Genomic DNA, 28,000 nt, shown 5'->3' on the forward strand with positions numbered 1-28,000 from the left:
AATGGAGGGTGATCTTTTAAATTTCTCCATCTCTTCTCGTTGTTGGTCTGAAGGGCCTGAGGGCATCTCAGCTTGGGCAGAGCATCTCCTGTGAGACTCGGACCTCGCCTTGGGAGGTCCTCGCAGGGTGGTTCATCAAAATCAAAATTTCTTTATTGAATAACAAGTTACATGTTTTAGCAGGTATTGTTTTATAATCAAAGGTATTGGAGCCCCTGAACTAAGTCTAGGGCACTTCGCTCATCCCACGGTTAAATGAAATTGTAACTTAATCGTTACTAAAGTATTATATTGAGAAAAATGTAAAACTGAGACTTACTTATTACTAAAACAAATATACCTACAGGTTTACAAGGTAGAGAGGTTTGTACACACCAGACCTGAATAACTGTAATACCTACTGTTTGGGAAGGGATGGATGGAATTGGAGGTGAAGAGTGCTAGTGTTAAAGAGAGTAAGTGCATTGTGAAAATTAAAAATGATTAGATTATTCTTCTACTATTAATTCAGTTTCTTCTGTGCACAAAGTCACTTGATAATTATTGTACGCTCTTCTCGGGATTTATTTGGAAGCCCCATTTCCGGAACCATCCTAGCGACGTGGTTGCAGTTTGGAGCCTGTCCACGATGACACCCCTGCCTTTGTGCACGGTATAGAGTGTGGAGTCATCGGCATATATGGCTACTTCCACATGGAAAGCTCTAGGTATGTCGCCAGTGAATTGCGTGAAGAGGAGGGACCCGAGATTCGAGCCTTGTAGGACGCCAGCCCTAATTGGTCGAGGGGTTGATAAAGTTCCCTCTACACGATAGCGCATCGAGTGATAGGATAAGATGTCAAGAGTTTCATTGGCACTTAAAGGTGTAGCTGTAGAGCTTGTAGACCAAGCTGTTGTACAACACTTTCGGTATGTCGAACAAAGCGCACCGGTGGCTCTCACTCCCGGAAAGAACATACTGCACGATGAAACTATTCATAAGCCCCTTTTCTAGAGAGACATCTAGGAGCTGTTTTTTGATTCTGTTGAAAGGATCGTAATTTGGTCTTTTAGTAGGTACTTACGTCGATTGAAATGGGTTTACTTTCTAATCGATTTTAGTTGGATCATAGCAAATAAAATATACTTTAGTCATTTTCTCGTACTTTTATTATACATATATCTATGTTAAAGTAGTAGCCTAACTCAAAGACGATGAAGAACGTGGTTGATATTTGGGGAATACATCCGATCCCTAAAAAAGGCGATCGCTCTGATCTGCCAACTATCGCCCAATAAATTCCTTGTTCTCCAAACTAATGGAAATCATTACAAACGGCCAGCACCTAAGGTATCTAAAGGACCACCATCTGTTTAACGTTATGATATACGATTAGCTTGTTTAACTTACACATAGGTGGGGCAATTGAGTCCGAGGGGAAGGGAAAGACTTCGATCGGGTGGCACAGTGTACTTCTCTTGAAGCTTCCAGCCTAGGGCTCCCCGAGAAATTATACAACAGCCCTGCGATTCTGTAACTCACTTCACGAACTCACACTGCGGTTTTCGCATCGGCGGTCGCTCTCAAATCAGTCGTGAAGCAGTCATTTTATGATTTGGCATTCTGAAAAGGTGGGAGCTTGTAGTTTATTGTTTATCAGAATGCCAAATTATAAAATGACTGCTTCACGACTGATTTGAGAGCGACCGCCGATGCGAAAACCGCAGTGTGAGTTCGTGAAGTGAGTTACAGAATCGCAGGGCTGGATTTTCAGCTTTCTCACTGATCGGAGCATCAAGGTCGTCACTGACGGAGCATGTTTTGACCTTCAAACCGAGAACGCTGGGGGCAATAAACAAATTACGCGCAGAAATACACTAATGACGACACACAAAATACTCTCACTAATTACTTCAATTACGCTTATATATCCCTGGCAATAATCTTGAACGATGTTCGAGAACTTTCTAGGCAGGAGTGGTCCTGAGTAGCCGGTCTATCATTATCGCACAATGCTAGAACTTACGTTCTCTTTATCTCTTTCGCACATCGCTCCGATCATGTTCCTCTTCTCTCGTTCGAACATGATATTTCCGTTGAAAATGTGTTGATTAGCGATCTTATCACATGGCGCGGGTATAAGATGTTGATACTCTATCGCCCTGTTGAGAATAGCTGTGTGTGACCCCATAGTGCTGCCTCCTGTTGTATGAGGAGGTCTAGGGGTACCATTTGCAGGGTTATCTCCATCGCTGATGTTGGCGTTGTTTTCATGCAACCGTTGGCGAATAGAGAAGGCGAGCCTCTGGAAGCGTTCTAGCTTTGGTTCAGAGCCGTTCGGAGTTTGGATCTCGGCCACCAAACCAAGGCTCCATAAAAGTTAATTTGTAGACCTATTTAATGTAAATATTGGCAAATCGAATAAAATACATGTTTTGAAGTTTAAACTGACTTGAAATTTAACTATGATGTTGTTAATTTATGGGCTCTGTGACATAATGACAATTATAGCAGTCGACACTAACGCCATTTGAATTTAACCTGTGAATTTCAATGCGTTACTTCAACACTTTCCTAACACTTGATACAAAAACTCGTCTTAACTCGTTAAAGTCCTTTTTTTTTCTTGTGGGTCTTAAACACACAAAAGTTAATAGCAATTACTCGAGCTTTTTTCACTAGCTCTTAATCAAATACTGGGAAATTATTTCCCACTTGGCTTTCCCAGTTACAAATATTTTTAGATTTTTTTACTTATAACTCTACTCAATAGCATCTCAGAAACGAAAATAATCCTACTCTTTCTATTAATGACAAAACTTTGTACGAAACAACAAACTGTCATCGTATGTCAATGTCAAAAACAAAAATTGAAATATCTTGAGATAAAACCGCCGGTTTTAAACCGGTTCTGCTGTTTTTTAAAGTTTTTGGAGAAAAAAAATCTGTTAAATGCATAAACACAATATTCTTATAAACTAGACTTGTTTTCTGAAAGCTTTATGCGGTTAATGTCTTGGTAGCATTTATATTTTTTGATTTTCTTAGGCTCCATTTAGTGGGAAATTATTTCCCATTGTCTGTTCCTGCATTGCACAAAATATTGAAATTTCTCTATAAACAAAGAATGTTTGGTCTATTACCTAGTATAGGGACCTATGTATATCTTCCCACCTGTATAAACCTTCCACCTCATGACTATACTATACTCATATACTATTATGTATAATTTAAGTTCATTTTATATTAAAACATTGTTCTTAATGCTGTTGTTTCATGTTATAGCTTTCTTCAGTCACGTTTTTAATAAAATTTAAAAAAAGCAAAGCAGGGGCTAGTGTGTTTAAAATTTAAGTAAAAATGTGTCAAAATTTGAGAGCCATGCCAGATATAGGGAAATAAATTATTTAAGTGGGATATTATTTGAGATAATATCCCACTTGTTTAAATAATATTAAATTTTGCTTTGCTATCACAGATTATGGGAAATAATTTCCCACAAACCCCCATTTTATAAAAAAGATATTTTTTTCGGGATCTAAAGACCCTATTTACCCAAAAATGGTGTCCACTTTTATTTTATCTGACAAAAAAATCTATTAGACTAAGGGTTAAAGGTATAATAATAATACTAAGAGAACAACAAATGCCAGAAAATAAATAGACATGTTGGGTATTTTTTAAGATTTATTCTTACATTATTTATAGAACAAGAACTTGTTGCTTAGCTTGTTGTTTGGCCTTGTGGCGGACTTGTGCAGCAATTCTGTCAAGATCACGTCTTCCCTGCACAGTAAGGATACGACCACCATCAGGGACCTTTTCTACAAGTTTGAGGGCTTCTAAAGCTTGAAGTGCTTTACGTGCGATGCTACCAGATGATCTGAAAAATCACAATTTTAATAATGTTAGGGTAGGAATATTCAAGAACAGAATTATTATCCAAGTCATTAATGGAATGTGTAATTTATGTATATTGAGTTAGAATGTTAACTTAACCAAATTATAACTTTAATTAGTTGTAGTTATGCAGTAGAAAGAATTTTGATCAGAAGCAAAATGTGTGCTTGTTAAGTTGCTATTTTACTTGACATTGAAAAGCATTACTTGCTCAAAGGACTTTCTAATGATAATAACCCAAACCTAAATATAATCCTTTCTAATGAAAGGTAATCCTTAAATATCATTTCAAATATATTGTATGTTACCTGCAAAAGTGTGAAGGAGTGACACCATTACGTTTGCGACCACCAAAGATTTTAGTGACGGTCTTGACTCCAACTGGAGATCTAATGTAAATGTGGCGTAAAACAGCAGCACATCGGACATAGAACCAGTCAGGGTCGTAAGGAGCCAGCTCTTTAAAACGACCTGTCTTCACTAAGTCCATATGTTCTGGCACCTTAACCTTGCCAATTCTGGAAAAGTTTGTCAATTGCAGATGAGGTTGCTATATAACAATGGTATATATGTGGTAAAATAAAGAGAAGATTAAATAGCAATTCCATCATAAAAATTACTGACAAAAGAGTGGGATTGGTCGAAGGGTCACAAAGTAGGGGTATAATTCAGAGTCAAGACATAGCGTCAAGTATGACTCCTTTTTTTTTTTTTTTTTTTTTTTTTTAATGAAGCGCATCGTGCCATCAGTCTTCTGACTATGAGCAGATGAGTTGTAGGATGGTTTGCGGGTGGAGATATTCCTCATTAGGAATATCTACCATAATAATATTAGCTCAGTCAATGCGGCTGAGCTCCAAGGTTCTTCGTCTTTTGAGTCGGTTTATATACTCCGGTAGGGTGAGTTGAACAGCTAGGTGGTTAGGATGATATTCCAGCCTAGTCTTGTACTTCTGAGCGTATACTTTTATTTCCTCCTTGACTGTAGGTATGCCTAGGTGTTCATGTACTTCAGCGTTTCTTATGAACCAAGGCGAGTTGCTTATTTGTTTAAGGATGTAGTTTTGTGTTCTTTGAATTTTAGTTTTGTTAGAGTCACATGTAGCTCCCCACAATTGTATCCCGTAGGTCCACACCGGTTTTATAACAGAATTGTAAATAAGGAGTTTGTTGTCGATGGACAATTTCGAGTTTCTACCCAGTAACCAGTACAGCCTCTTATATTTAATGTTGATCTCACGCCGTTTTGTTTCGATGTGTTTTTGCCATGTCAATCTACGGTCCAAGTGCAGTCCAAGATATTTAACTGTGTCACTCTGAGGCAGTTCCTTTCCTCCTAGGTTTACAGGGGGGCATGTCTTTCTTCGCAGTGTGAATGTCACCTGTACTGATTTGCTAGTGTTCACCCTAATTCTCCACCTATCGAACCAGTTGCTTATTTCATTAAGGCTTCGCTGCAGCTTTAACGTGGCTTCTTCGGGTTGTTTACTTGAAGCTAGGATTGCCGTATCGTCTGCATAGGTTGCAATGTTGACTTCAGAGGTACGCGGTAGATCTGAGGTATATATGGTGTACAGCACTGGGCCAAGTACAGAGCCTTGAGGTACCCCTGCAAGTATATCATGAAAACCTGATGTACAATCCATCTCTTTCACTTGGAATATTCTATCGGTGATATAAGACTCTAGGATTCCATAGAAAGTATGAGGCAGAAGTGACTTGATCTTGCATAAGAGCCCCTTGTGCCATACGCGATCGAATGCTTGTTGAACGTCCAGAAAAGCTGAGGAGCAGTACTCTTTTAGCTCAAGGCTATTGCTTATGAATTTACACACCCTGTGAGTTTGTTCGATAGTGCCATGTTGAGCTCTAAACCCGAATTGGTGATCTGGAATTATAGAATTTTCATGAATAGCTTGCGAGAGCCGTCGTAGTAGTACCTTCTCCAGTACTTTAGAGACGATCGGGAGAAGACTTATAGGTCGGTAAGATGAGACGTCATGTGGCGATTTTCCGGGCTTATGGACCATAATCACCTGAGAGACCTTCCATAGCGCTGGAAAGTATCCAACACTTATAATCCGGTTGAATAGGGTCGTCAAGTAAGTTATAGCCTTACGAGGTAATTCGGAGAGAACCTTTTTGTCAATGAGGTCAAAACCTGGTGCCTTCCTATTCTCCATTTGTAGTATGGTTCTTTGTACCTCCCTTGGTGTTACTATCTTCAAGGGCAAATGTAATTGGAAATCCTGCTGGAGAATGTCATCTATTTCTGCCTCATCCGACCCAGGAGTGGCTTCATTTGGAACAAATACTTTAGCCAGATGGTCAGCAAAAGCATTTGCTTTTTCTAGTTTAGATCTAGCCCACTTGTTTCTATCTAGTCTTATAGGTGGTTTAGGGTTTGTGGGTTGATTCAGATTTTTGCATGCCTTCCAGAGAGAGTAGTCGGTGTCTGTTGTAGCTGTTAACGACATCAGGTTTTCCTCAATAGTAGCATCTAGATTTTCTTTTATAGTCTGTTTAAGGTGTTTAGCGTAGCGGTTTAGTGCTGTTTTATCATCGGGATGACGACTATTATGCCACACTCTACGTAATCTTCTCTTCTCCAGGATCATGTCATGAATTTCGTGGGGTACAGAAAGCTGTCTGGTCTTAGTATGACTATGACTCCTATATGTGAAATGTAATAAGTTTATATATTAATTTATGAAAAAGGTAAGTATAAAAACAAAACTTTACAAATCATATTTGTATACATGACACACTTACTTCTTTAAGTGGAAAGCAACGGTCTTGACGACCTTGTCTTGTTCAACATCTTTCAATGCAACGGATCTCATCTGCAAAAGAGAAATAAGTGCCATAAAATTTTTAATATAGTTAAAGTCGAGTACTTTATAAATAATATATACTAAGACAAACATCGTTGACAAATCAATAAAATATGTTAATAAGTTCAGGCAGAACCGTGAATCAATACTTCGTTCATACGTTCTAGCACTACTACGACAGATTGAGGTTAGGTCTGTTAAGCCCTTTTGTCAGGCATTCTATCGTAAAGATAAGTTTTAATAATTATTTTACCGAACGTTTAATTAAAATTACATTTTATATGAATTCAATTTCCGTAACTCTTATAAAAAGAGAGTACACTCGCGGTACCCACGGTGGTATACGACTCAACATCTCCAGCTTTGAGTAATACATACAAATTGATTGATATATTCACATATTTTACCTTGATGCGTTAAACGATGCCAAGACACACACTTTATTAGAATCACTTTTAATTATTTATCAAAAACCACGAGGCACAACATAAAACACTCACCTTGCCTTGTGTTGGCAACCGGAAGAAAGACAGAGAAAAAAAAATGTATCTACAGCTAAGTAATTTGTCAAACTTGGCAAGCTTGTATTTTGATCATAGACTATGGTTAATTTTACGAATCTACATATTTTTTGAAACGAATAATTAACGTTTAGGGAGTAAGACGCAGGCGGCGATTATTTCTTGTAGAAATAATCTTTGTTCAGAAGTTATAAAGTGCATTTTTAAAATCAGGTATTAGACCGTATTAATTTGAGGCAGTTGTGAGCATATTCTATGCCGTACTGTGTGAATACTTGTTTAACCTGTAGAAAGTGTCAAGTAGCAAATGTCAATAATTTAATCATAAATATTTAGAAAATGGCCGCGAAACCAACTTCTCAATCAAGTGCAGGTAAAATTATTATTTTATTAAATTGGCAGTTCTGATAACACCACTCCGCAATTCTAAAATTAGTTCGTTTTTTAAATAGTACTTTATAATAAATATTGTTATTTACCGGTTATAATATAAGGACTATTTTCAGAACAAACAGCCTCCGCTGATATTCCCTTGACATGTTTAGAGGAAAGCCTTCTTAGTTTTGAAAAACTTGATCGGGCATCACCAGAGTTATGGCCTGAACAAAGTAAGGAAAATACTAATAAGTGCTATGTCAGGGTTCAAGCATCAAAGCGTAGCTTAAGACAATGTTTTTATTGCGATTGGTGATTATTTGAAAGTGGCGGGTGTTGCCGTGTGACTAGTAATTTTTAAGTTGTCATTTCTCCCACTTAAACGTGCTTAGATTATCTATATTTTGGCATATAATTTTGTAACGATCGCATTTTAAACATTTCCGTTTAAAATGGAAGAGAATAAAAGCTATTCTGTGAAAGAGGATATTGCACAATGTTCTAATGATTCTTTTGTAGTTCCTGGTGTGTCGGAATTTGCACCACTTCAAAGCCCTAGTCAATCGCCACCATCGTGGAACAGCGGCCTGACGAAAGATGATATGAACTTTATACAGCGTAAGCCTTTCGAATTTTTCAGTTAGGTTGATGATAATTAAAAAAAATAAAAAACATATTTTGTTAGAATATTTCGTCCCATTATATATTATTTAATTTTATTAATAGAAATTTAATATTTTCAGAATTAGGATCACTATCAACAATTGGCCTTATAATGGAGGTAAAGAAATTGCATGATGTAGCTTATCAACTTGGATTGGAAGAGGCGAAAGAGATGACTAGAGGGAAGTATTTAAATATATTTTCAAGGAAAAACCGGCCATGAAGTGCAGCTCATTTGATAGATGCCTTAGATGATAACTAAAATTTGTACATATTGTTTTATTAGGAAGTTATGTTTTTGTTTATTGTGCTAATTTTATAGATAAGTTAATATCATTTAAATGTATTTATTTATATCCAAAATAATAAAAATATTGCAATATTACATTCTATCAATAAATCTTATTTTAAGTGGCTTGCTTGGTTTTGATATGAAGCGTCGGGTTGGTTGCACTTCTCCATAATGATGTTCTAATTTGTATTTCTGCAACACCTGTAAAAAACCATTGAAATTGCTCTGTTTCTCCATTATGATATCTGTTGTTTAATTCTTACCCTTATAGTTAGCAGTGAGAGCATAGTTTCAGCAATATTTTGTCCCAAACATTTCCTGGAACCAAATCCAAACGGGACCGAGGCAAAGGCATGGTAGTCATGGACTGTCTTTATCCATCTGTCTGGGTTAAACTTTTTAGCATCATCGTAGTTGCTCTCTTTGAGTGAGGCTTCTTGAGTAGACATAATTATTAGAGTCCCTCTTGGTATACTGCAAAGAGTATTTTTATATGTCTCTAAACTCAATTGTAAAAGTAATACCAGTTAGAATTAAGTACTTACTTGTATCGATCCAATGTAATATTTTTTGGGAGTATTCTAGAGATTAAAGGTATTGGTGGAACAATTCTATAAAAAAAACCATTAGTCATGTCTTTAGCTGTTTATAATAATAAATTCTAATTAATTTTCTGTTCTAACTATTTTGTGATATGGCCAGTTACAATTAACCATTATGTGAAGTGGTCAACCGTTTCATACAATGATTAATTATACAATCTGGTCTTAGCAAATAGTAGCTGTAACTCTAACCTTACAAATAAACTGCAAATTTTAAAGTAAGTAATAGGATGTTACCTTAAAGTTTCCTTTATACAAGCCTGCAAATATGGGGTATTCTCCTTAAGCTTAGTAATGTCATCAATTATTAAATTAGGATACATGTTCTCAATTTCTTGGTAAAGAAGATTTTGCACTTTTTGATATCTTGCGATGTAATATAGGAGATATGACATGGAGGATGCAATCTGTAAAATTAATTGATTATCATTTTTAAGCTTTATTTCATGTAACAATCTAACTAAGTAAACACTAATCAACTTTAGAACATTCTATATTATAAATAAATTATGATTTTGGGTACTATATTATACATTATTAGGTTAATTTAGGTTTAATCATCAATTCACTCCACTGATTGTTTTCAGGTATTAAATAAGGTTGTAGTGACTCGGGAACTAAGGAGCATAACCAAGTGCTTACTTTTACTATTGTATAGTTTAAAACACCATACCGTATTAACACCAATAATTAGCATGTCCATCAAAATAGTAGCTATGTCTTCAGCGGATAATTGGTTGTCACTTAGCAAAATTGCATTCATTAAACAATGTGAACCTATAAAACAATGGTGTCACTTTTCATTTTATTCAAATTACCCGCGTTTATTAAATTATCCATTCATTCACCTGATATCAATTCAGCCCATATTATAACTCATTTCGTACTATATGTATTATGTATATGTAGATATGTTGCGGCAGAAGTTACTGAAGGATCGTATTTACTCACTTGCGTCAGGGGATTTCCCAGAAAGTTCTCGATCAGCCTCCAATACATGTTTTCCGATTAAACTGCAAAATGTATATACAATATTTAATGAAAGTATCTTTGTATTTCATTCGCAAAAAACAGTACATTCAAAAACTGGATTCATTTCTTATTTTTAGCATAAAAATACTGACTGGTCCAAATTATCGCAGTACTTGACGAGTTTGTACCAGGCGGGAGTGGTGAACAACTTCCACAGGTGTGGGCCAGACTCGCACTTGTCCAACGCGTCGGTCGCTTGCTCCAGGCAATGGTACATCCACGACTTGTCGCACTGACTGTACACCACCTCGGTGTCTATCATCGAAAACTGCTTCGAGAATATCAACACGCCTGGATTTCCACATTAATCATATTACACAGTTATAATGGCTTTTTTATGCACACGCAACTATAGCCTTTTACAACAAATATTTGCTAACGAATGAAATTAATCGGTTGGATGGATCATGGATGCCATCTTCTCTGAAGTATCTTGCCCATACTCTGAGCTTTAAGGTGATAGTCATAGGCGTTTTTAAAACCTTTCATGAAGTGGAATTTGTCCTAATACAGTAGAACCTCGATAAGATAAAGTCCAAGGGAAACACAAAATATTTTATGTTATAGAGGTTTTAAGTTATCAAGGTTCTATGTTAGGTGAAGGTTAATATAGAGGTATGTACATGTTTCTATGTACCCTTGCTCCCATTTTTACTTGAATGCATCAGAAGGATGGAAAATTAAATATGTAATCATATTTATTCACATTACTTACATTACATAAAAATAAAACAACAACTAAATGTTTAGTCTACTTAAAAAAATCTGTGATTTTCTTTTGTTTTAAAAAATTCACTGTTTCTAAATCGATTTGATTTTCAATGACAAATAGAGAGGAGAATACATTAACACATTAACTTATGATGCAAGTAAGTCGTTGTCACAAAGCTAACCGCCGCAAAGCTTTGAAGAATTTAGATAAAGCAAACTATAGGTAATGTATTGTTTACGTTAACAATACATTAGTAAACACGTGCAAGCAATAAATACCGAAACCATTTGTTTTGACACTCTTTCAAAATGACTCATTCACAAACAATTTTATGTTATAGAGGTTGTGGAAATATTTCTTTTAGTTACTGAGGGCCTATACAGAGATTATTTATTTAAGTTATAGAGGTTGCGTATTTTAAGTTATAGAGGTTTTGGGCTCTGATGGGAAGGGAACATAGTATTTTTTGAAGTAACAGAGGTTTTTATGTTACCGAGGTTTACGTTATCGAGGTTCTACTGTATTTGAATCAATTAAATAATATAATTATGACATACCCATACAGTCAAAAGCCCACTTGTGTATCTCCTTGTAGAGATCTTTTGATATTTCATCCTGATAGTTTCGCAAGTTGTATATCTTCTGGGTGAATTTATCACACGTTTCGTATATTGAAGAAGCATAGTGGGTGCTGGCACTTTGAAGCGGCCTTTCCATTATTGATTTTTGGCGGACCCATTCCAGACCGTGACTGACAGAATATAATAGTTAAGTTTAAAAAAAATAAACACTCGTCGAATTATAAATCTTATTTTATTTTGCCTTTCATTTAGTCGATAACCAGCCCTCGTTGATGTAGCCGAGGAGAATTAAGATATTAATTTGTTATTAAATTATATAGAGATCTCTTCATTTTTTATCGACGCTCTCGGTTACGCCGTTATACAAGTATATACTTACACAGTATAGATACCTCCATAAGCATGGTTTCTGTGTTCCATGCGATATTTCTCGAGTGACTCCAACGTTGACCGCACTGGATAATCACCCTCCAAAGAAAACACTTTACGTATATGGTCAGGGTGGTTAAGAAGTACTATGTCGCCACCTACTGGACTAACAAATCGCACCACCGGGCCATAATCGTCGAAAAGAGAAGACAAATTCTGTATGGACGTCCGCTTGCTTAGGTAAGAACCTAGTGAGATAAGTTAATTATGTGATTAATGCTCTGATGGATTTAAGTTTAATAGATTAAAAATATAACATACTGATGTTGAGACCAGTTGTCAACAGCGTAGCTGTGAGTTGGGTTCCTATTTCAGATATATAGTGCCGGATACTAGATAAATATTTCAAAGATTTTGGTCCAGGTACGTCATCAAAAGGTAAGACTACGGGGTCCTTAGATAGTACCATTGGAACCACTCTTGGAGCCGGAAAAATATCTCCCGCTGACTTATTGGTTGCTAAACCAGTTATTGGATGTTTAGCTGGTTCCTCAACGCTTATTTGCAAAGTCTTAACAGTTTGGAACGTTGTTACTTGAGCATGTAGTCTTCTTTCAAAATAATGGCAGTACTTTCGAAGAAATAACTGGGAGCACTGTATTTTATTTAATAACATTTTTCGTTCAAATAAGAATAATACTTGAAAATCAAAACTACAATTTGCGCATTAATAGCTTTAAAATAAATGTGACAGAAAACAAATGAAACATGTAATTAATTTAAATTTCGCGCTTTCTCTTGGAGTAGGTTTTTGTAAACAATTTAAAAAAAAGAATGTAATAAGCACAGGAAAAATTTTGTAATGTATTAACTCCCGATAAATAAATTTGCCCTTGACAATTATATTTAACATACATGTTTCTTATATGAGTGATTTTATAATACAGCCTTTTTTTAATTCTACAAACCCCTGTGGGTTATTTTTACTAGACAATAAAAACTACATGATGAAGAATAGAGGACTGAGGAGGTAAGGTTTCTAAATAATCTGTGGATTGGGTCTTGAATAATATTATATGTGAACACAAAAGCGATATGACGATATTGAATTCGTATAGAACTGTATTCCAATACGGGAACGGAAGCGCTAAAATGATGTCGAGAGACGTTAACAGAAACGCTAACTCATTACTGAATCTACGATTCCTATAAAAGAGTGTACCTAGTACATAACATAGGAAGGAACAAACATAGATTTTTCATCTTTGTCGCCGTGTATTAACATTAGTCCGACTACGTCGTGCCGGGCAAGCTACGAGGGCTAGTTTGCGAATATGTTTTTTGAAAAATTAAGAAGTTTTCAGAGAAAATAGTATGTCTATACTTCCTACTTCACTTTGCCTAATATAATAAGCACTTTACCTTAAATACCTAGGGCCTAGTTTAATCTACTCTCATTTCTATACTCTGTAGATGTCAATGTTAGCTTGACATAAATTTCAAATGTTAGAAAAATAAAAATTGAGAATCGAACTCGAGGGCCCGAAGAGGAGGAAAGAAAAGGGAACAGTAGATGGCGGGAGTGATCTAGTGTGATAAAAGATTAGTTAATAAATTTTAGTGTAAAAACATAGTTATAAAGATGACTAGGTAATTATTGGTGCATTTGCCAAATTGTGAAAATATTGCTCTTTTTTAAAAGTTATCTTCTTTTAAATCTTGAAACTCATGCGCGTTCACTTGTGGTTACATCAAATAAGTAATAGTGTGCCTTTATTGCAGAGCTAAAATAGAACTCGGCGATGTGACTCCGCATAATATTAAGCAATTGAAGAAGTTGAACACCGTTGTATTTCCTGTTTCTTATAATGACAAATTCTACAAGGATGTATTGGAGGCTGGAGAACTAGCGAAACTTGCATATTACAACGATATTGTGGTTGGAGCCGTGTGCTGCAGGATAGACACATCGGAGAATTCAAGGCGATTGTATATTATGACTCTTGGTTGTTTATATCCATACAGAAGATTAGGTATTGGCACTCTTATGGTGGAGCATGTGCTTAAATACGTGGAACACGATGGAAATTTTGATAGTATTTTTCTGTAAGTACTCTTTATCCACAGCAAAGCTACTTCACTTCGATCTTGCTAGGTGTTAGTTTAAGTTATATAAATCTATATAACCTTATGCATAGCTGTAGATAACCTGCTAATGCAGAAAATTTAGGTTCCCTTATTATTTTATGCATTCATATACTTTGATTCAGTGATACTTTAGATAAGAATATGGGTATTTGATTTTGCCAAACGTTCCCTCATCAAAGATGGTGAGTTTAATTGTGCTTTGCTTTGATTTTACTCTAAATTATGTAAATTAACAGGTTTTTCTTTTAATAATTGTAGAAACTTATTTCACATCACATTGTTTAATAGTTTTACTGGCATTGTATCTGCTGCTTTGGACTGAACCAATTTAAATAATTTTTTCTATTCTCATTGACTTACCTTTAAATTCTTTAACTCCATTGAATGTCAGTCAAAGATTATCTAGTGTATAGCAATCAAAGATTTTTATTGGTATGGATTCACAGAGTCACTGTCATAAATTCATATTGAAAGCACAGGCACATCTCTAGCACAACTAATTATAATGTCTCCAAAATGAAACACTCATGTTATATCTAGACTATTTTGTAGAAATTTAATAAACTTTATTTTCATGGTTTTAAGCAGCATATGTGCAAAAAATACAGTAAAGTTATATATTTTTGAGAGATTGTTTTATTAAAGAGGTATACTATTAGGTAGCTCTTGGAGACATTGTAATTAGTTGTGCTAGAGTTGTGCCTGTGCTTTCAATATACATTTATGACAGAGTCAATCCATACAAATATAAATCTTTGATTGCTATACGCTAGATAATCTTTGACTGATATTGAATTGAGTAGATAAGACAATGGGAATGGAAAAATGTACTCCTATGCACTAACACTGGAGTTCATCTGTTTTAGATGCATATAATGTCTACCTACTGCTTACTTTGTACATGGATGCTGTTATTAACTTCTGTAAATGTGGATTTGATCCAGAAATAGTTTTAAATGTTTTATTCTATCATTACAGACATGTCCAGGTGAATAATGAGAGTGCAATAGACTTTTACAAAAAGTTTGGCTTTGAGATTGTTGAAACAAAGGAACACTACTACAAAAGAATAGAGCCAGCCGACGCTCACGTCTTGCAGAAGACCATCAGACAAGCAAATACGACTCCGTTAGTTAACGGCAATGTGCCCCATGCAAAGACAAATGGACACGATTGAATATGTAAGAAACTCAAAAATCTCAACTCAATTTGTAAGTGCAAGTGATACTAATTAAGGCTACTCAGGTCCCGAACAGAATGTAACTAAAGAATGGTTGTGGTTTTGTATGAGACCATAATTACTACTTTTTCTATACTTCCTTGTGGTTCAAGTTTTTTGTACCATTTCTTTCCACTAGTAAATTTTTCAAGTCAATTTATTCATTTTAAACATTAAAGCTCTAGCCATAAAAGTAACAGTTGCGACATTCTCAATCACTTGTTTACTAATATTTTTTTTGTATCTATGTATAATAATAGATTTATTAAGTGGAACATTTTTAATCTTTACAATACATTTGGTAATCAGTTTTTAAGATTAATAAAATGTATCCTAAAAATTACTACTTGCTCTGAATAGCAATAATTATTTATATTTTGTGTCAACTGTATTGTTTATGGTTACCAAAATGTCAATTTCCTTTCAAATTCTGTATTACCTGTGAATATCATGTGACCTACCTAGCATTAGTACAATAAACATAACTTTAACTTAGGCTTTTTATTTTGCCCCATTATTTATAAAGTACTTAGTTTAACTTAAAATGTTTTAAGCATGATCTCAAATGTATAAATATTAATAAGTTTCATATAATATGTATATATACACTCCGAAGAGTTTCCAATCATATCCCCATTGGAACCCACAGGGAAAGCGAATGCGTGGCAATCCCAAGCTACGTACAGTTGCAGATGAGACAAAGAGAGCCATATATATATGTACAGAGACAATGTTATGTTTTAATCGTTTCAGGCTTTGCCTCTGTAATGTTATACACGTAGTACGTTGTGTCTTAAGTCTGCGCTCAGCATGATTTATGCCCGCCTTCGCGTGAAATAGTTGACCGGCGGAACTGAGTTTGAAATGATAATAGTTTTTAAAATAATTTATTTCGCCTACCACTGACAACGAGGTCAACTAGGCGGAGCGAAAAGCGGGCTAGTTCTTGCTCCATCCAGCGAGGTGGTGCGTCCTTTTGCGAGCGGGGAGCTGAACGTTGTTCGTCGATCATGACGTTTTTGTGAATTTCACTATGCCACATTCTTCTAGTGAACATGATTATATTAATATGGTAAATAAAATCTTACTGAAATCATTAATAAAAAGAAGCATATGCGGCGCAAATCAAGATTTTGGATCAATAATCACATTTGAGGAAGGCACGCAAAAGGAGTTTTATTACGAATGTATGTTTTGCAATACGACTCGGTTTAAACTAATTTCGAGAGCATACGCAGCGGACTCCGCCTTACTCGCTTTGTTTTACTCTTTTGCAGTGGAAGAACCTGTATGAAATATAATAAAACCAGTTCAGCGAGTTTCGTACGGAGTCCGTGGGAAACTCGCTCACTCCGCTCCGCTGTTCTCCGCTTTGGTGGAAGCACATGTATGAAAATCATCGTTAGGGGGCGTCCATAAATTACGTGAGGTGTTTTTTTTACCCCCCTCCACCCCTGGTGAGATTTTATTCAACCCCCTCCCCCAATCTCACATGAGATTTTTCAAAATGTGGGTTTCTTACGTAAACGCGTTGGATTGTTAGTGTAAAAAGAAAAAAAAATTGCTTCGTTCTTTTATTTACGACTAATTAAGACTAGTAATCAATATTGCTGATTATTTTTCCGACCCAAATATCGGCCAATAGAATTGCACCATTCGACGTCACGTGGTACAACCTACATGGTATTATACTGGTATTTTTTTGTGAAAATTTTCTCTGGTCGTTGCTTCAAGAAAAGTATTAAGTAGTTGTTTTATTCATTATGAAATTCTTATTTGTTAACTGTACATTTCGTCTCATGGTGCAATTCTATTGGCCGACATTTGGGTCGAAAAAATAATCCCCCGAATACCACACGATGTGGTATTATAACTGAGAATTTAATTATAGGTGTAATAAAAATTTAACAATAACTAACCTGACTTCTAAACGGATTTAGCGATCCAAAAACTAATCCGCTTTTAAGTTTGAAAAACCACGTCGATTGCCACCAGTCCCGTCAAAATCGAATGATTCGTTCGATCGATTCTTTTTGATCTTATAATTCCGTTATGAAGTTTTAAAAACGGCGTCGAATGCCACCAACCGCGTAAAAATCGGTTAATTTATTCAAAAGTTATTGCGTTTTGAAAATTCAAAAAACAGTGTTTTATCAAACTTTTATCAGACGAGCTCGGAGAACTCAAAATAACACAGAATTCGTACTTTTGGGCACGAAGAGGTGGTAGGGTCAACCGTTTTCCTAAAAAAAAAATTTTAATCAGAAAAAATATTGCGTGATAATTGCCAAGACCCCCCCTCTCTCCAGCGTAACATTAAATGAGATTTGACTCGACCCCCTCCCACCCCTTAAACAACTCACGTAATTTATGGACGCTCCCTTACGACTATAGCGGAGTCCGTAATGGGTCCGTTCCCCTCGCATTGGAAGGCGGGCATTAAAGTTTAAACCAATTAAGCTTACAAATGAAGACACATAGCTAACTCATAATTTATTGATTTTACTTCTGCAATCAGCACATATTATAAAAACTATATAAATTTTAAAACATTCAATTAACAAAACTTTGTCTGACTAGACATTCTTTCTAAATAAAAAGGTATTTTAACAAGTAAAAGAAAATAATTGAATTATCCAAGGGTAATTTACATTCACAATAGAGGCCAACAACAACAATTATTCAAATACAGTATGTGATTACATTAATTGTTATTTTTATACACCACTATACCATTATATCAATTTCCACAACATTTAAAACAATTACCAAAGGAATGGAAAGGATTGGTTATACAGACAAATAAGTCACCTAGCTAATAATAATAAAACATTACCCTACTTTTGTGAACTACCATGTCTATGAGTATACTTTGTGTTCATTTTATTGCACACAAAATTCACTAGTTTGAAGCATTTTTTAAAATACTGTCTGCTTTTTAAAAGCATTCTATCACAGACATTTCTACACAATATTATCACACCTATGTAATTGCTTCATTTATGTCACTCATAATAGAAGCTTTTGGAAATAAAATAAATTTAAATTATTATGGCCTATTAAAAAAAGGATATGCTACAATGTTGTTCCAGAATATATTTAATAAAGTTTTGTATCAATCAAAAATGAGGAATTCTACCTGAGAGGTGACTTACAGTAGCTTATTTTAAAGAGGCGGCAAAATTATTTAGGCATATTTATATGACAAATATAATTTGGAGTGTATTGGTAAGATATATCTAAGGTTATTTCAACTTCGACAATCCTTTACACCTTGTTCGTTTAACTTTAATCCATTTCTTTTTAAGGTTTTCATTTAAACTTGTATTAACCCTTTAAAGCAATTGACAGAAAAAACAAAACACAAATAGTTAATTTTAATCTAACCAAGTACATATTTAGTTATTTATACATATGCATAGGTTACGAATGAAGGACGGAGAAAATGTATTCCTAAATCTTGTAAGTCAAATACTGCATAAGAAACACAATTACACATGGTGTTTGCATTATGTACTATCTCCTTGGATATTTAAATCCAGTATGCCCATTGCATAACCAAACATACGTAATCCTAAAAATCTCATACAAACATTTATGTATATAGAGATTCTTTGTACTTTTGAACAATAAAAAATTAATAAATGCTAATCGCCGAGCAAGAAACTGAAGTCCTTCCCTTGCCCTTCTTGTTGGACTATGTTTTTAATTTGTTAATTATACCCTCTGGTCCTTTCGACATATCATAGACAATTTTTATACTCTATAACTTATTACTATTATTATAATCTTCAATAATTCTATCTCGGTATATCGACTCTTCAGCCGTTATTATTTATAGATCGATTTTTAAATTCAATTTCTTTAGTAAATAATTAGGGAATGTCATATTTGTTATTTTTTTAAAATAACGTTTTACTGTAATTTTGTTGAAAACTGTCGTCTTCGGAAAGCTTTAAATCTGAAACGGCATATTTGTGATTTCAGTATTTCTATGCCTTTTGCCAATAATCGCTCGCTTCAACATTTTCAACGTCTACTCGCTACGAAAGAATAACGTCGGAACGTCGACGTCGCGTCCAAAGGCAACGAACCTAAACACTAGACGAAGGCCGTTGCGTTCATAAATCAGCGGAAAGCGCATCCGCGTCCAGTAATTGTTTTATTCTCTCGATGCACTGGAGGGATGCGTCGTTGGCCTCTTTCGCCATCTGAAAGTGGACAGTCACAGTGAAAGGCCAAAACGGGGAACGATAGGGCCCAGTCGAAGATCTCTCACCAGAGACAGGTTCAAGAAGCCGTGGGGCAGTCCCTCGACGACGTCGATCTCCACCTCGTTGCCCAGACGTTTCAGTTTCTTCGCGAACATCACGCAGTCGTCCAGACACGGGTCCATGTGCACCGACTGCTTAATAAATACCTTTTATTAAAAAATACAAATACCAGAACGATCGACCGGATCGATCGGCCTCACCAGAATCCTCAGGGGCGGGAACCTCTTCAGCAGCCGGTCCTCGGCCCAGTAGGGGGACAGGACGGGGTCTCGGGGCACCGAGAACATGAACTCGTCCGAGGGACTCCTGGCTATCAGGGAGTCTAGGTTCGACCGCCCCGCCATTCTGAAATCGGAGGCGAGAGTACCGGTGAGACAGTCAGTTTGATGACAATTAGCTAAAAAGAAAGATAACAATAATTACTCTTCCTGCGTGGGGCCAGAGATGGCGTTGGAGTCCTTCATGGAGGCGAAACGGGACGACATGGCCCCCATTATGCCCGACGCCGCCTCGCCGATGCTGGAATGACAGATTCGGTTCATCAGATTTATAAAATGATTTTTATAATAGCAATACTAGTTAAATCGAAAAGAGGAAGAGACCGTGATTTGCCCTTTTTCTTCGGCTCCCTCTCGCCGTCGACCACCAGAGGAGGCTCGCCGACCAGAGTGCTCGAAGTTTCGGATTCACCTCCGCGACTGAAACGAATACTCGTCTGTACTCTCTGTCTAAAGGGTTTCGGCTGCCAATCGGAAACCGAAGCCCCTTTACCTGGCACGATCGATCCTTCGGCCCTCGCTGTCGGAGTCGCTGTCGAACACGTATCTGTCCAGCAGTTCCGACGCGCACTTTTGGGACCGCTCCTCCGACGGACTGACGCCTGACGGACGTGGATCATTATAGAAAAACTATGAAATGAAACGCCAGATGGAAGACGGCAAAGGAGGGGGAAGCGACCCTCACCCGTGGCCGTGTGCTCGCTCTGCAGCGAAGCGGCGCTGACCGTGGTGTCCCCGGAGTGCCTCCTCTGGCTGCCTTGGGACTTGTGCGCCTGCAGCTCCAGCAGGTCCGACGGAGACACCTCCTCGAACGAGGACTCGCTGAGGCCTTCTGGAAGCAAACGTAGGCTACACCCGAGACCCGGCCGCGAATTCGACGGGGCCGCTTCGCGCAAATACGCACCCTGCGAGGGGCTCACTCTGAGGAAGCCGTTTCCGTCTATGGGCGTGGTCGCGTTCGATGAAGTCGCTTCCTTTTGGCGTTTCTCTTCTTTGCTCTTCGAATTGGGACTCGCGTACGCTGAAATATTAGTAGTTTCGTAAACGGTCGCAAAAACGCCCCAGTTCTATTACTGTTGTCGTCCGGGTGACACTTTTACAATTTGATTCGTGTCGAAGAATAATTGGTCTCGGTTTAGCCATTTACACAAAAAGTCAAAATTACAATTGACAACTCGCTCGTCTCGTCACCTTTGAGACACCTCATCATGAAGCCGAAAGGCAGCAGAGGGTCCATGAGGCAGAGGAGCCTCGAGGGGCTCGGGATGAAGCTGACGAGCAGCGGGGCGTAGGCCATGAACAGGCCTTCCGGGACCCGAATGTCGCTCTCCAGTATTCGAAGAATGCAGCCCGCGAGGAGATTTGCCCCGGCCGAGTCGCCCGCGAACACGATCCTTTTACCTGGCGAAAGTCGAAAAAATCATCAACAATTTTAAAAAATGTAATATAAAAAACGAGATTATATCTCTCTCTCACCCGTGGTGCCGACCTCCCCGAGGTGGTTCAAGAGCCAGCAGTACGCGTAGAAGACCTCCTCCGAGGCCCTCGGAAAGGGAGCCTGCGGAGCGAGGCTGTAGTCCACGGACAGAATGGGCACGTTGAGCTTGGCCGCCCAATCTCTCAGATAGCTCTCGTGCGATTTGGAACTCTGCGCCACGAAACCTCCTCCGTGGCAGTGGAATATGACGCCGTCCGCCGCCGGAAGAGTGGAGCTTTCGTTCGTCTGGAGTTACATTTACGTGGAACGGTTAAACGAATCTCGTAGAATCGTGATCGGAGTCGTGATTCGTGAAAACACTCACCATTCCGTTCCTCTTGTTGACACTGATCAGCCTGACGTTGAGGTCGTGCAGGCCGATGTGCGAGTTCGGCGGAAGAACCGTCTTCTCCCCGCCGGCCGCGGTCGCCACCGCGAGGGGCTGAGGCGTTATCGTTATCAATTTGTTCACCGCCACCGTGGTCGACATCAGACTCGGCACTCGCCGCATTATTTCTGTTAACGCCGTTTCGATACAGTGACTGCACGAATCCTCCAGAAACTATCAAATCTAGTTCTATCGACCCCGACATACCTTAACTATGCGCGACCTACGATTTGAGGTTTTATAAGACAATGTGCAGAATGTTATTTGCAGACCTCTCTTGTTATTGGATTCTCGATTCTAAAATTTCTTATTAATGTTTAGTTGGGCAATTTTGTGCAATATTTATTATCATATTCATTATAAACATAATTGGTCATTAGGGAAATAAAAGAGATAGCGGGGGAAAATAGGAAAATAGTAGCAATTGATGACAGACAAATTGGAGAATTTAGAAAAGGTCTTCCATCCGTCGGAGGTCGTGTACTAATATTAAATACATAAGATAAACTTAATGTAATCCTTATTATAGTAATCGAATATGGGCTATTTTCATTTAATTACGGTATTTCCTAATATTTTGTCACTACTTGCCACAAAAAAGTGAAACTTCTTAAGGCGCATGAGGGTAAAATTTTTACGGATGAAACGAAATAATAATAATTTTAGCGTCACGAAGATATGCAGCGTTTTTGTAGAAGAAAAGGGAGAGAGCGATTGAGACAGTGAGAAAGGACGAAAGTAGGATGAAGCAAATAGCCATGGAGCGAGAGTAGGGAACAAGCAAGTGAGAAAGATCGAGAGAAAGAGTGAGATAGAGTGGATGCCGCATCACGCACAGAGGCATGGAGCGAGAGGTGGGAAAGAGCTTTAGTGAGAAAGATTGAGAGAGAGAGTAAGGGAGATCGAGAAAAAATATACGCTATTGGTTGGTGTATTCTTTTAGTAGTTACATATTAGAACTTTAGATGAAAATTCTGTCGCATAACGTCTTGTGCAGTAAACGCAGATTTTTTATGTATTTATATTATCATTAGCACGTACACAGTGTGTAAACAGTGTAAATATAGATATACAAATACATGGAGTGATCATATATTGGGGCATGATCATCTTGATTGGGGCTTTTAACTTAGTAATAATTAATTTACAGAGAAGTTTCACTTCTGACAAGTGTATTTTGTACGAACGCACTTTTTTAAATCTAGTTAATGAGCAGAAATTAAGATAATTCAGAGCGGTTTCTAAATCATAGTCAGATAGGTTTAATTTTTCTTAAACAATTATTCTCCTTTGTCTGTGTATTATGTTCTAATGTTATATACCAACCGATAAACGGAACGAACAATTCGTGACGTGATCGATTTAATAATAAAATAGTATTATTTGCCACAAATAAACCTAACATCACAAATGTTGTTTACGAGTTCAGTTACGAGTCATTTATACCGATTAAACGAACATAAATGATTGTATTAATATGAACCGTTGCACGTGTTTAACATAATTAAGCTTAGGTAATAATCGAACATTTACACACGTTTACGATAACCTAATTATATTTCTGTTAGTGGTTTGGAAAAGTATGGACATAAAACTCACCACTCTCAGTGAGAAACCAAAAGGCCTTGCAGAACTCCACGCTGGCGGACTGCGATATGTTGACAATCCTTCTGGCCCGGAGTTCGGGGTCGATCAAGTACTGCCCGCCCGTCCACACCGAACTTATCAGATTGCCTTGGCTGTAGTAGGCCTCCGAGAAGCCGGCCATGCATATCGATATGCCCTTGAGGATCCCGCGTATCGACGGGGCGAACTGGAATGACGAATAACATTTCCAAGACAAATTTATCTATTTATATGATCGAATTTTTGTTAATAATACTTAAACACACTTTTATAATAATATTTTTTATTGTTAGCTTTCGAAGGTTCTGTGTTTGTCAGAGAGAATGTTATTTATTTGATAAAATAAACTGCAAGAGTAAAAGTGTGAGAGCAGTGAACCAAAGACAGGTGACCTTATTGTATGGAAATCGCAATTATTCCAGGGTAATTTGATACTCTGTACTTATAATTACTGTGTTACCATATTAATTAATGCAGAAATATTTTATGAATTCACATTCAATTATTGTAAACATATTTTTTAAATTTACAATCCATACTCGTAAACATGGACAATAGTTCGAGGTACCTTTGAGGTTCCTTTAACATGCTGTACTCAGTCAGGCAACGTAACATCTAACTTTAGAAGTAAATAGGCTACTCCGAAGTGACAAGACGTATACAAGGCCAATTGAAGTCTAAATACCTGAAAACCTAGACATCTTCCATAAAAACAATACTGATTTATTGTGTCTGCCTTAGAGAAAAGTTCTTCCGGCGAGTGTGGCTCGACAGGAAACAGGTCTCCAGGAGGTGCCCATGAAATTAGGGTGTGGAGATGATGAAGACATGTGCCGAGTGATGCCAAGAGTTGTCCACATGATTCCACTTCTCTAGAAAGGTTACTATTTACATAGGTTTGTTTGAGGTATTAAAAAGCTATTTTAAAAAGCATACATACTTAACAAAATATCCTTTTCTAAATAACAATGCATCCCGTCCGGAGCAAACTTGTCTGCTAAGTTTAAGGCCATGTAGGATGCAGGAATCCACAACTGATACGAAACTTCTGTATCCATTGCCTGGAGATTTTTCATCAAAATCATATGACGGTGCCACCTATTAGAAAAATAATTTTATTCCAAATATTTAACTTCATATACTCAACAAAATATCATAACAATAAATAATGTAATTATTTTACTACATTCTTGTGGCCCTTTAATGGAAACACGGATTTATCTTTGCCCTAAAAATAATATGCACAATATATTGGAATGTTAATTTTAGCCTATAAAAATAAATTGCCTAATAATACATTGACCCAGTTAAATATAACTAAATCAGGTCACTATGAAGTAGTTATATGTTCCGTAAAATTTTGACCCATGACCTAATTAAATGTGTAAAACATATGTTATATTTTATCATCTTAATTGCGTTTTTAGTGATATATAAAAATCAGCAAACAAAGTGTCACTTAAAGTTAAGGCAATTTTATATAATAAAATAAATATTTATTAGCTTTATGTAATTTGAAAATACGTTAAGTATCCTTACCTTTCTAACGTGGTCAACCAGAGGCCATACAGTATCAATGTGATCTATCAGAGTTATAAATCCTTGGTACAAACGTTGACCATTCTCACTATCATCAGGTTGAAAATATGTAGCATTATTATGACAGGAATCCTTTAGTGCTTCGTACATAGCATACGTAGGCGGCGCACCTTCCAGCACTTCGCAACATATTGAGGCTTTCGCAGGTGATTCAGGGAACGACATATTACTGAAACTTCTCGTCACGAATCGAAACCCACGATTGATTAGTCTTAGACTCATCTGCAATTTATTTACGATTCTTATAAACTGTTGAATAAATAAACAGAAAAAGCACTTTAGAAAGTTATTTACATGTTATATTTTAAACCAACAACAATTTCCAATAAAAACAATACATCACGCAGATAATCATTATTAATACGTAAGATTTGTTAGTTGTTATAAAACGAAACATCCGTAACATACGCTCGGTATAATTTCACTTCACAATTAAACGTTCAATGGTTTTCCTACAGGTTTTCACTTTTCAGCAAATATCTCAATAATCAATTCTCAAATAATATAATTTTAAATTCATTCTCAAAATTTCATTGTATGAATTTGTATGCATTGACAACGAGTATAGTGTCAATGTCAACTGTCGCTGTCCGAGAAATATTTTATTCTATTAAAAAATAATTCGGGTGAGTGTCTATCGTCTGAGTGTTTACAGTTTACACTTTACATATAATTCCAAATTCCAATGTTTTTGAGGTTATTTCTAAAACAGAATTTCTAAATAATTCACCATAAATAAAACTTTAATTAGAAGCAAGCGTTAGTAACTTATTACTTAATGCAATGGAAGTTGATGAGATAGGTTCTAAAGACGAAAATGAATATGACATACAAATCAGTAAAACGTATTCCGAAGATCTTATATCCTACCCGGCATTGTTTACAAATAGAACATTAGTTGAACTATGCAGCACATCATGGTGCCATACCAAAAATGTGACCGCAGAAAGTACACAGCCATATGTAAGGGGATGTAAGTGGTCTCCAGATGGTACATGCTGTTTGTGTGTGGTTAATAATGATGGAGTTCAGGTTATGGAATTGCCCCGAGATCTTTACGAGGGCGACGTTAGTTCAAATAGGACTATTGATATTTTAGAACCAGTAATCCATGTTAAAGAAGGAGGCTTGATGTATGATTTTTGTTGGTATCCTGGTATGAATAGTGCAGTCCCTGAAAGTTGTTGGTGAGTTAAATATGACTTAATTTAGCTGATTAAAAAAACATGGTTTGTGGATCAAAATTGGATTTTATTTTAAAAATCAGATCATAATATTTATAATATTACAATGTAGGATAAGATGTGTTACAGTTGGATAACAACAAAACAGAATGCACCAATTCAAATGTGGGACGCCTTTGATGGTTCCTTAAGATGCTCTTACAGAGGTTTCAATGCAGTAGATGAAATGGAACCTGCAGTGTCATGCATTTTCTCTGCTGATGGCTCCAGGATAATTGCTGGCTATAAAAAATTATTGAGAACTTTTGATGTTGACAGGTTATAATATTTTTTAACTATTTCTGCATGCAATTACATATTAGACTAGTAGTAAACTATCAGTAAGTAGGATTGAGTAACAAATACCAAACAAACACAAATGATACAAGGTAGCAGAAACCATTTTTTTTAGTTTCCGAACAGTCACAAATAACTGCTTAAGCAAATTTAAAACAAAAAGGATGCAGTTATACGGGTTTACACTACATTCATTCAAATCATATTAAAATACGCATATGTGTATATCAACATTTATTTTATGGTTTTAAACCAAATCCCATTTGATTGTATTATTTGGTTTCAAAAGATCTATCTCGTATGTATAATATCATAGTGTAAAATATATTATCTAAAATTTAATATTTTACCTTCAGGCCTGGCAGAGAATTCAGTGAACACAAGATAAATTCTCCAGCTTCCTGTTTTGCTACCAACAGTAACTTGATCGCAGTAGGATCATGGAATACAAGTATTTCATTGTACAATGTGAATGAAATGGGCACATACAAAAGTATAGGAAAAATGCATGGTCACTCAGGTATATATTCTTCCGCCTCTATTATAATAGATGATGCCATTTAAAAAACAGCACTAAAACATAAGGAAAATTAAACTTTTTCATGTTTTAGTCTTTAACTTATTACCTAACCTAACTCTTAACTAGAAATTGTCCTCTCAAGTACTTTTTCAAGTTGCATAGACTATATCTTAGGTTTTAATATATTTCAGGTGGAATAACTCACATGAAATTTACATCCGATGGTCTTAAATTAATATCAGGGGCCCGTAAGGACCACAGATTGCTAGTATGGGATATAAGATATTATCGCAGACCTCTTAATATTCTCAGCCGAATTGTTGAGACAAACCAAAGGATATATTTTGATGTATCACCATGTGGTAACTACTTGGTCACCGGTGGCACTAATGGTGTAATAAAAGTATGGGATGTGAATAAAATTAATTGGAAAGAAGAATTAGACGCCATGGATGAGAAGGATAATGTTACTTTTCAAGTGAGTGGCTTCTTAAAGTATTTTTAACATGTTTAATTATTGAATTACAGATAAACTTTGTTTATTTTGCTCTCTTGTATGTGGAATACTAGGAAAGAAGCTACCTATATTTACTATTTTTTTATCTGTTCAGACTCGTATTAAGTAAGAGCTGTTGTAATCTGATTTCAAAATATGATTAAATATTAAATTATTTATAATGAAGCACAAATTATATTTGTGTGTACCTTAAGTTATATCTGTTGTTTGTTGTCTTATTGACAGTTTCATTACATGGATGTTACAATTGATGTCTAGAACTTCACATAAATATATCTTTGCTACTTATTGAATAAGTCTATTTTTTCAGTTTCCATTACACAGAGATTGCTGTAATAGTATTTCTATACACCCGTGTAGACCCATATTGGCAACTGGTTCTGGACAGTATCACTTTGTAGACCCGACTACTATGGATGGAGAAAATAATGACGATGAAATAGAGTACCAAAGAATTGAACATATGAAATATTCAAAAGAGTCCGAAAATAGTTTAGTGTTCTGGTGGATTGGAGATATCCCTGATTTAGCATAGTGTTTCTTTTAATTAGGCAATAAATAATCTTAAATATT

The 28,000-nt window shown here is 36.4% G+C and overlaps 6 protein-coding genes across 11 annotated transcripts; 3 read left to right on the plus strand and 3 right to left on the minus strand.

Annotated features, from left to right (window-relative positions):
- Positions 1–3,649: 3,649 nt before the first annotated feature.
- LOC125057086 (40S ribosomal protein S19a) lies at positions 3,650–7,305 on the minus strand. Of its 2 annotated transcripts, none has more exons than XM_047660554.1 (4): positions 7,215–7,305; positions 6,653–6,723; positions 4,189–4,398; positions 3,650–3,863 (listed from the first exon to the last, which is right to left on the minus strand). In XM_047660554.1, the coding sequence occupies exons 2-4, from the start codon at positions 6,721–6,723 to the stop codon at positions 3,683–3,685; spliced, it is 462 nt and encodes a 153-aa protein (XP_047516510.1). In that variant the 5' UTR covers positions 7,215–7,305; the 3' UTR covers positions 3,650–3,682. The 2 variants fall into 2 exon arrangements, with proteins under 2 accessions (XP_047516510.1, XP_047516511.1); XM_047660555.1 differs by having other exon boundaries at positions 7,122–7,268.
- A 176-nt stretch (positions 7,306–7,481) lies between these two features.
- Positions 7,482–8,658, plus strand: LOC125057087 (protein lin-52 homolog). Its single transcript, XM_047660556.1, has 4 exons — positions 7,482–7,608; positions 7,742–7,843; positions 8,130–8,228; positions 8,354–8,658. The coding sequence occupies exons 1-4, from the start codon at positions 7,575–7,577 to the stop codon at positions 8,494–8,496; spliced, it is 378 nt and encodes a 125-aa protein (XP_047516512.1). The 5' UTR covers positions 7,482–7,574; the 3' UTR covers positions 8,497–8,658.
- On the minus strand, positions 8,605–12,754 carry LOC125057083 (1,25-dihydroxyvitamin D(3) 24-hydroxylase, mitochondrial-like). The gene is made up of 10 exons (XM_047660548.1): positions 12,183–12,754; positions 11,872–12,109; positions 11,469–11,662; positions 10,292–10,490; positions 10,119–10,180; positions 9,841–9,944; positions 9,405–9,574; positions 9,111–9,176; positions 8,829–9,039; positions 8,605–8,766 (listed from the first exon to the last, which is right to left on the minus strand). Exons 1-10 carry the CDS (start codon positions 12,535–12,537, stop codon positions 8,656–8,658), a joined length of 1,710 nt encoding a protein of 569 aa, XP_047516504.1. The 5' UTR covers positions 12,538–12,754; the 3' UTR covers positions 8,605–8,655.
- A 597-nt stretch (positions 12,755–13,351) lies between these two features.
- LOC125057085 (probable N-acetyltransferase san) lies at positions 13,352–15,719 on the plus strand. Its single transcript, XM_047660552.1, has 3 exons — positions 13,352–13,511; positions 13,644–13,967; positions 14,988–15,719. The coding sequence occupies exons 1-3, from the start codon at positions 13,504–13,506 to the stop codon at positions 15,184–15,186; spliced, it is 531 nt and encodes a 176-aa protein (XP_047516508.1). The 5' UTR covers positions 13,352–13,503; the 3' UTR covers positions 15,187–15,719.
- A 1,989-nt stretch (positions 15,720–17,708) lies between these two features.
- Positions 17,709–25,362, minus strand: LOC125057080 (hormone-sensitive lipase). Of its 4 annotated transcripts, none has more exons than XM_047660544.1 (16): positions 25,279–25,362; positions 24,811–25,092; positions 24,212–24,369; positions 23,957–24,143; positions 23,245–23,458; positions 21,583–21,773; positions 21,257–21,503; positions 20,972–21,181; positions 20,685–20,801; positions 20,466–20,612; positions 20,274–20,382; positions 20,105–20,200; positions 19,926–20,021; positions 19,703–19,847; positions 19,508–19,633; positions 17,709–19,439 (listed from the first exon to the last, which is right to left on the minus strand). In XM_047660544.1, exons 2-16 carry the CDS (start codon positions 25,090–25,092, stop codon positions 19,350–19,352), a joined length of 2,415 nt encoding a protein of 804 aa, XP_047516500.1. In that variant the 5' UTR covers positions 25,279–25,362; the 3' UTR covers positions 17,709–19,349. The 4 variants fall into 4 exon arrangements, with proteins under 4 accessions (XP_047516500.1, XP_047516501.1, XP_047516499.1 ...); XM_047660545.1 differs by having other exon boundaries at positions 20,466–20,609; positions 25,165–25,356; XM_047660543.1 differs by having other exon boundaries at positions 25,165–25,356.
- A 168-nt stretch (positions 25,363–25,530) lies between these two features.
- LOC125057084 (telomerase Cajal body protein 1 homolog) lies at positions 25,531–27,998 on the plus strand. 2 transcript variants are annotated; one of them, XM_047660550.1, is made up of 5 exons: positions 25,531–26,057; positions 26,184–26,372; positions 26,747–26,910; positions 27,102–27,388; positions 27,738–27,998. In XM_047660550.1, the coding sequence occupies exons 1-5, from the start codon at positions 25,654–25,656 to the stop codon at positions 27,960–27,962; spliced, it is 1,269 nt and encodes a 422-aa protein (XP_047516506.1). In that variant the 5' UTR covers positions 25,531–25,653; the 3' UTR covers positions 27,963–27,998. The 2 variants fall into 2 exon arrangements, with proteins under 2 accessions (XP_047516506.1, XP_047516507.1); XM_047660551.1 differs by having other exon boundaries at positions 25,940–26,057; positions 26,167–26,372.
- Positions 27,999–28,000: the final 2 nt, after the last annotated feature.

This window comes from Pieris napi, chromosome 16, assembly GCF_905475465.1.
Source record: "Pieris napi chromosome 16, ilPieNapi1.2, whole genome shotgun sequence".
Taxonomy (NCBI): domain Eukaryota; kingdom Metazoa; phylum Arthropoda; class Insecta; order Lepidoptera; family Pieridae; genus Pieris; species Pieris napi.

What these genes read in the sequence shown, in the direction of transcription:
- LOC125057086 (XM_047660554.1), bottom strand. Translation starts at nt 6,723, where the DNA reads ATGAGATCCGTTGCATTGAAAGATGTTGAACAAGACAAGGTCGTCAAG. An exon ending in GTTGCTTTCCACTTAAAGAA is followed by an intron (nt 4,399 to 6,652) that starts GTAAGTGTGTCA and finishes AAACTTTTCCAG; the next exon opens with AATTGGCAAGGTTAAGGTGC. An exon ending in ACTCCTTCACACTTTTGCAG is followed by an intron (nt 3,864 to 4,188) that starts GTAACATACAAT and finishes GTGATTTTTCAG; the next exon opens with ATCATCTGGTAGCATCGCAC.
- LOC125057087 (XM_047660556.1), top strand. Translation starts at nt 7,575, where the DNA reads ATGGCCGCGAAACCAACTTCTCAATCAAGTGCAG. An exon ending in AACTTCTCAATCAAGTGCAG is followed by an intron (nt 7,609 to 7,741) that starts GTAAAATTATTA and finishes GACTATTTTCAG; the next exon opens with AACAAACAGCCTCCGCTGAT. An exon ending in TGATATGAACTTTATACAGC is followed by an intron (nt 8,229 to 8,353) that starts GTAAGCCTTTCG and finishes TAATATTTTCAG; the next exon opens with AATTAGGATCACTATCAACA.
- LOC125057083 (XM_047660548.1), bottom strand. Translation starts at nt 12,537, where the DNA reads ATGTTATTAAATAAAATACAGTGCTCCCAGTTATTTCTTCGAAAGTAC. An exon ending in GACAACTGGTCTCAACATCA is followed by an intron (nt 12,110 to 12,182) that starts GTATGTTATATT and finishes TTATCTCACTAG; the next exon opens with GTTCTTACCTAAGCAAGCGG. An exon ending in TGGGAAATCCCCTGACGCAA is followed by an intron (nt 9,945 to 10,118) that starts GTGAGTAAATAC and finishes ATTGTTTTATAG; the next exon opens with GTTCACATTGTTTAATGAAT.
- LOC125057085 (XM_047660552.1), top strand. An exon ending in AATTTTGATAGTATTTTTCT is followed by an intron (nt 13,968 to 14,987) that starts GTAAGTACTCTT and finishes CTATCATTACAG; the next exon opens with ACATGTCCAGGTGAATAATG.
- LOC125057080 (XM_047660544.1), bottom strand. Translation starts at nt 25,092, where the DNA reads ATGAGTCTAAGACTAATCAATCGTGGGTTTCGATTCGTGACGAGAAGT. An exon ending in TTGGTTTCTCACTGAGAGTG is followed by an intron (nt 21,774 to 23,244) that starts GTGAGTTTTATG and finishes CGGCGTTAACAG; the next exon opens with AAATAATGCGGCGAGTGCCG. An exon ending in CATGATGAGGTGTCTCAAAG is followed by an intron (nt 20,802 to 20,971) that starts GTGACGAGACGA and finishes CTAATATTTCAG; the next exon opens with CGTACGCGAGTCCCAATTCG.
- LOC125057084 (XM_047660550.1), top strand. Translation starts at nt 25,654, where the DNA reads ATGGAAGTTGATGAGATAGGTTCTAAAGACGAAAATGAATATGACATA. An exon ending in AGAACTTTTGATGTTGACAG is followed by an intron (nt 26,373 to 26,746) that starts GTTATAATATTT and finishes TTTTACCTTCAG; the next exon opens with GCCTGGCAGAGAATTCAGTG. An exon ending in AGGATAATGTTACTTTTCAA is followed by an intron (nt 27,389 to 27,737) that starts GTGAGTGGCTTC and finishes CTATTTTTTCAG; the next exon opens with TTTCCATTACACAGAGATTG.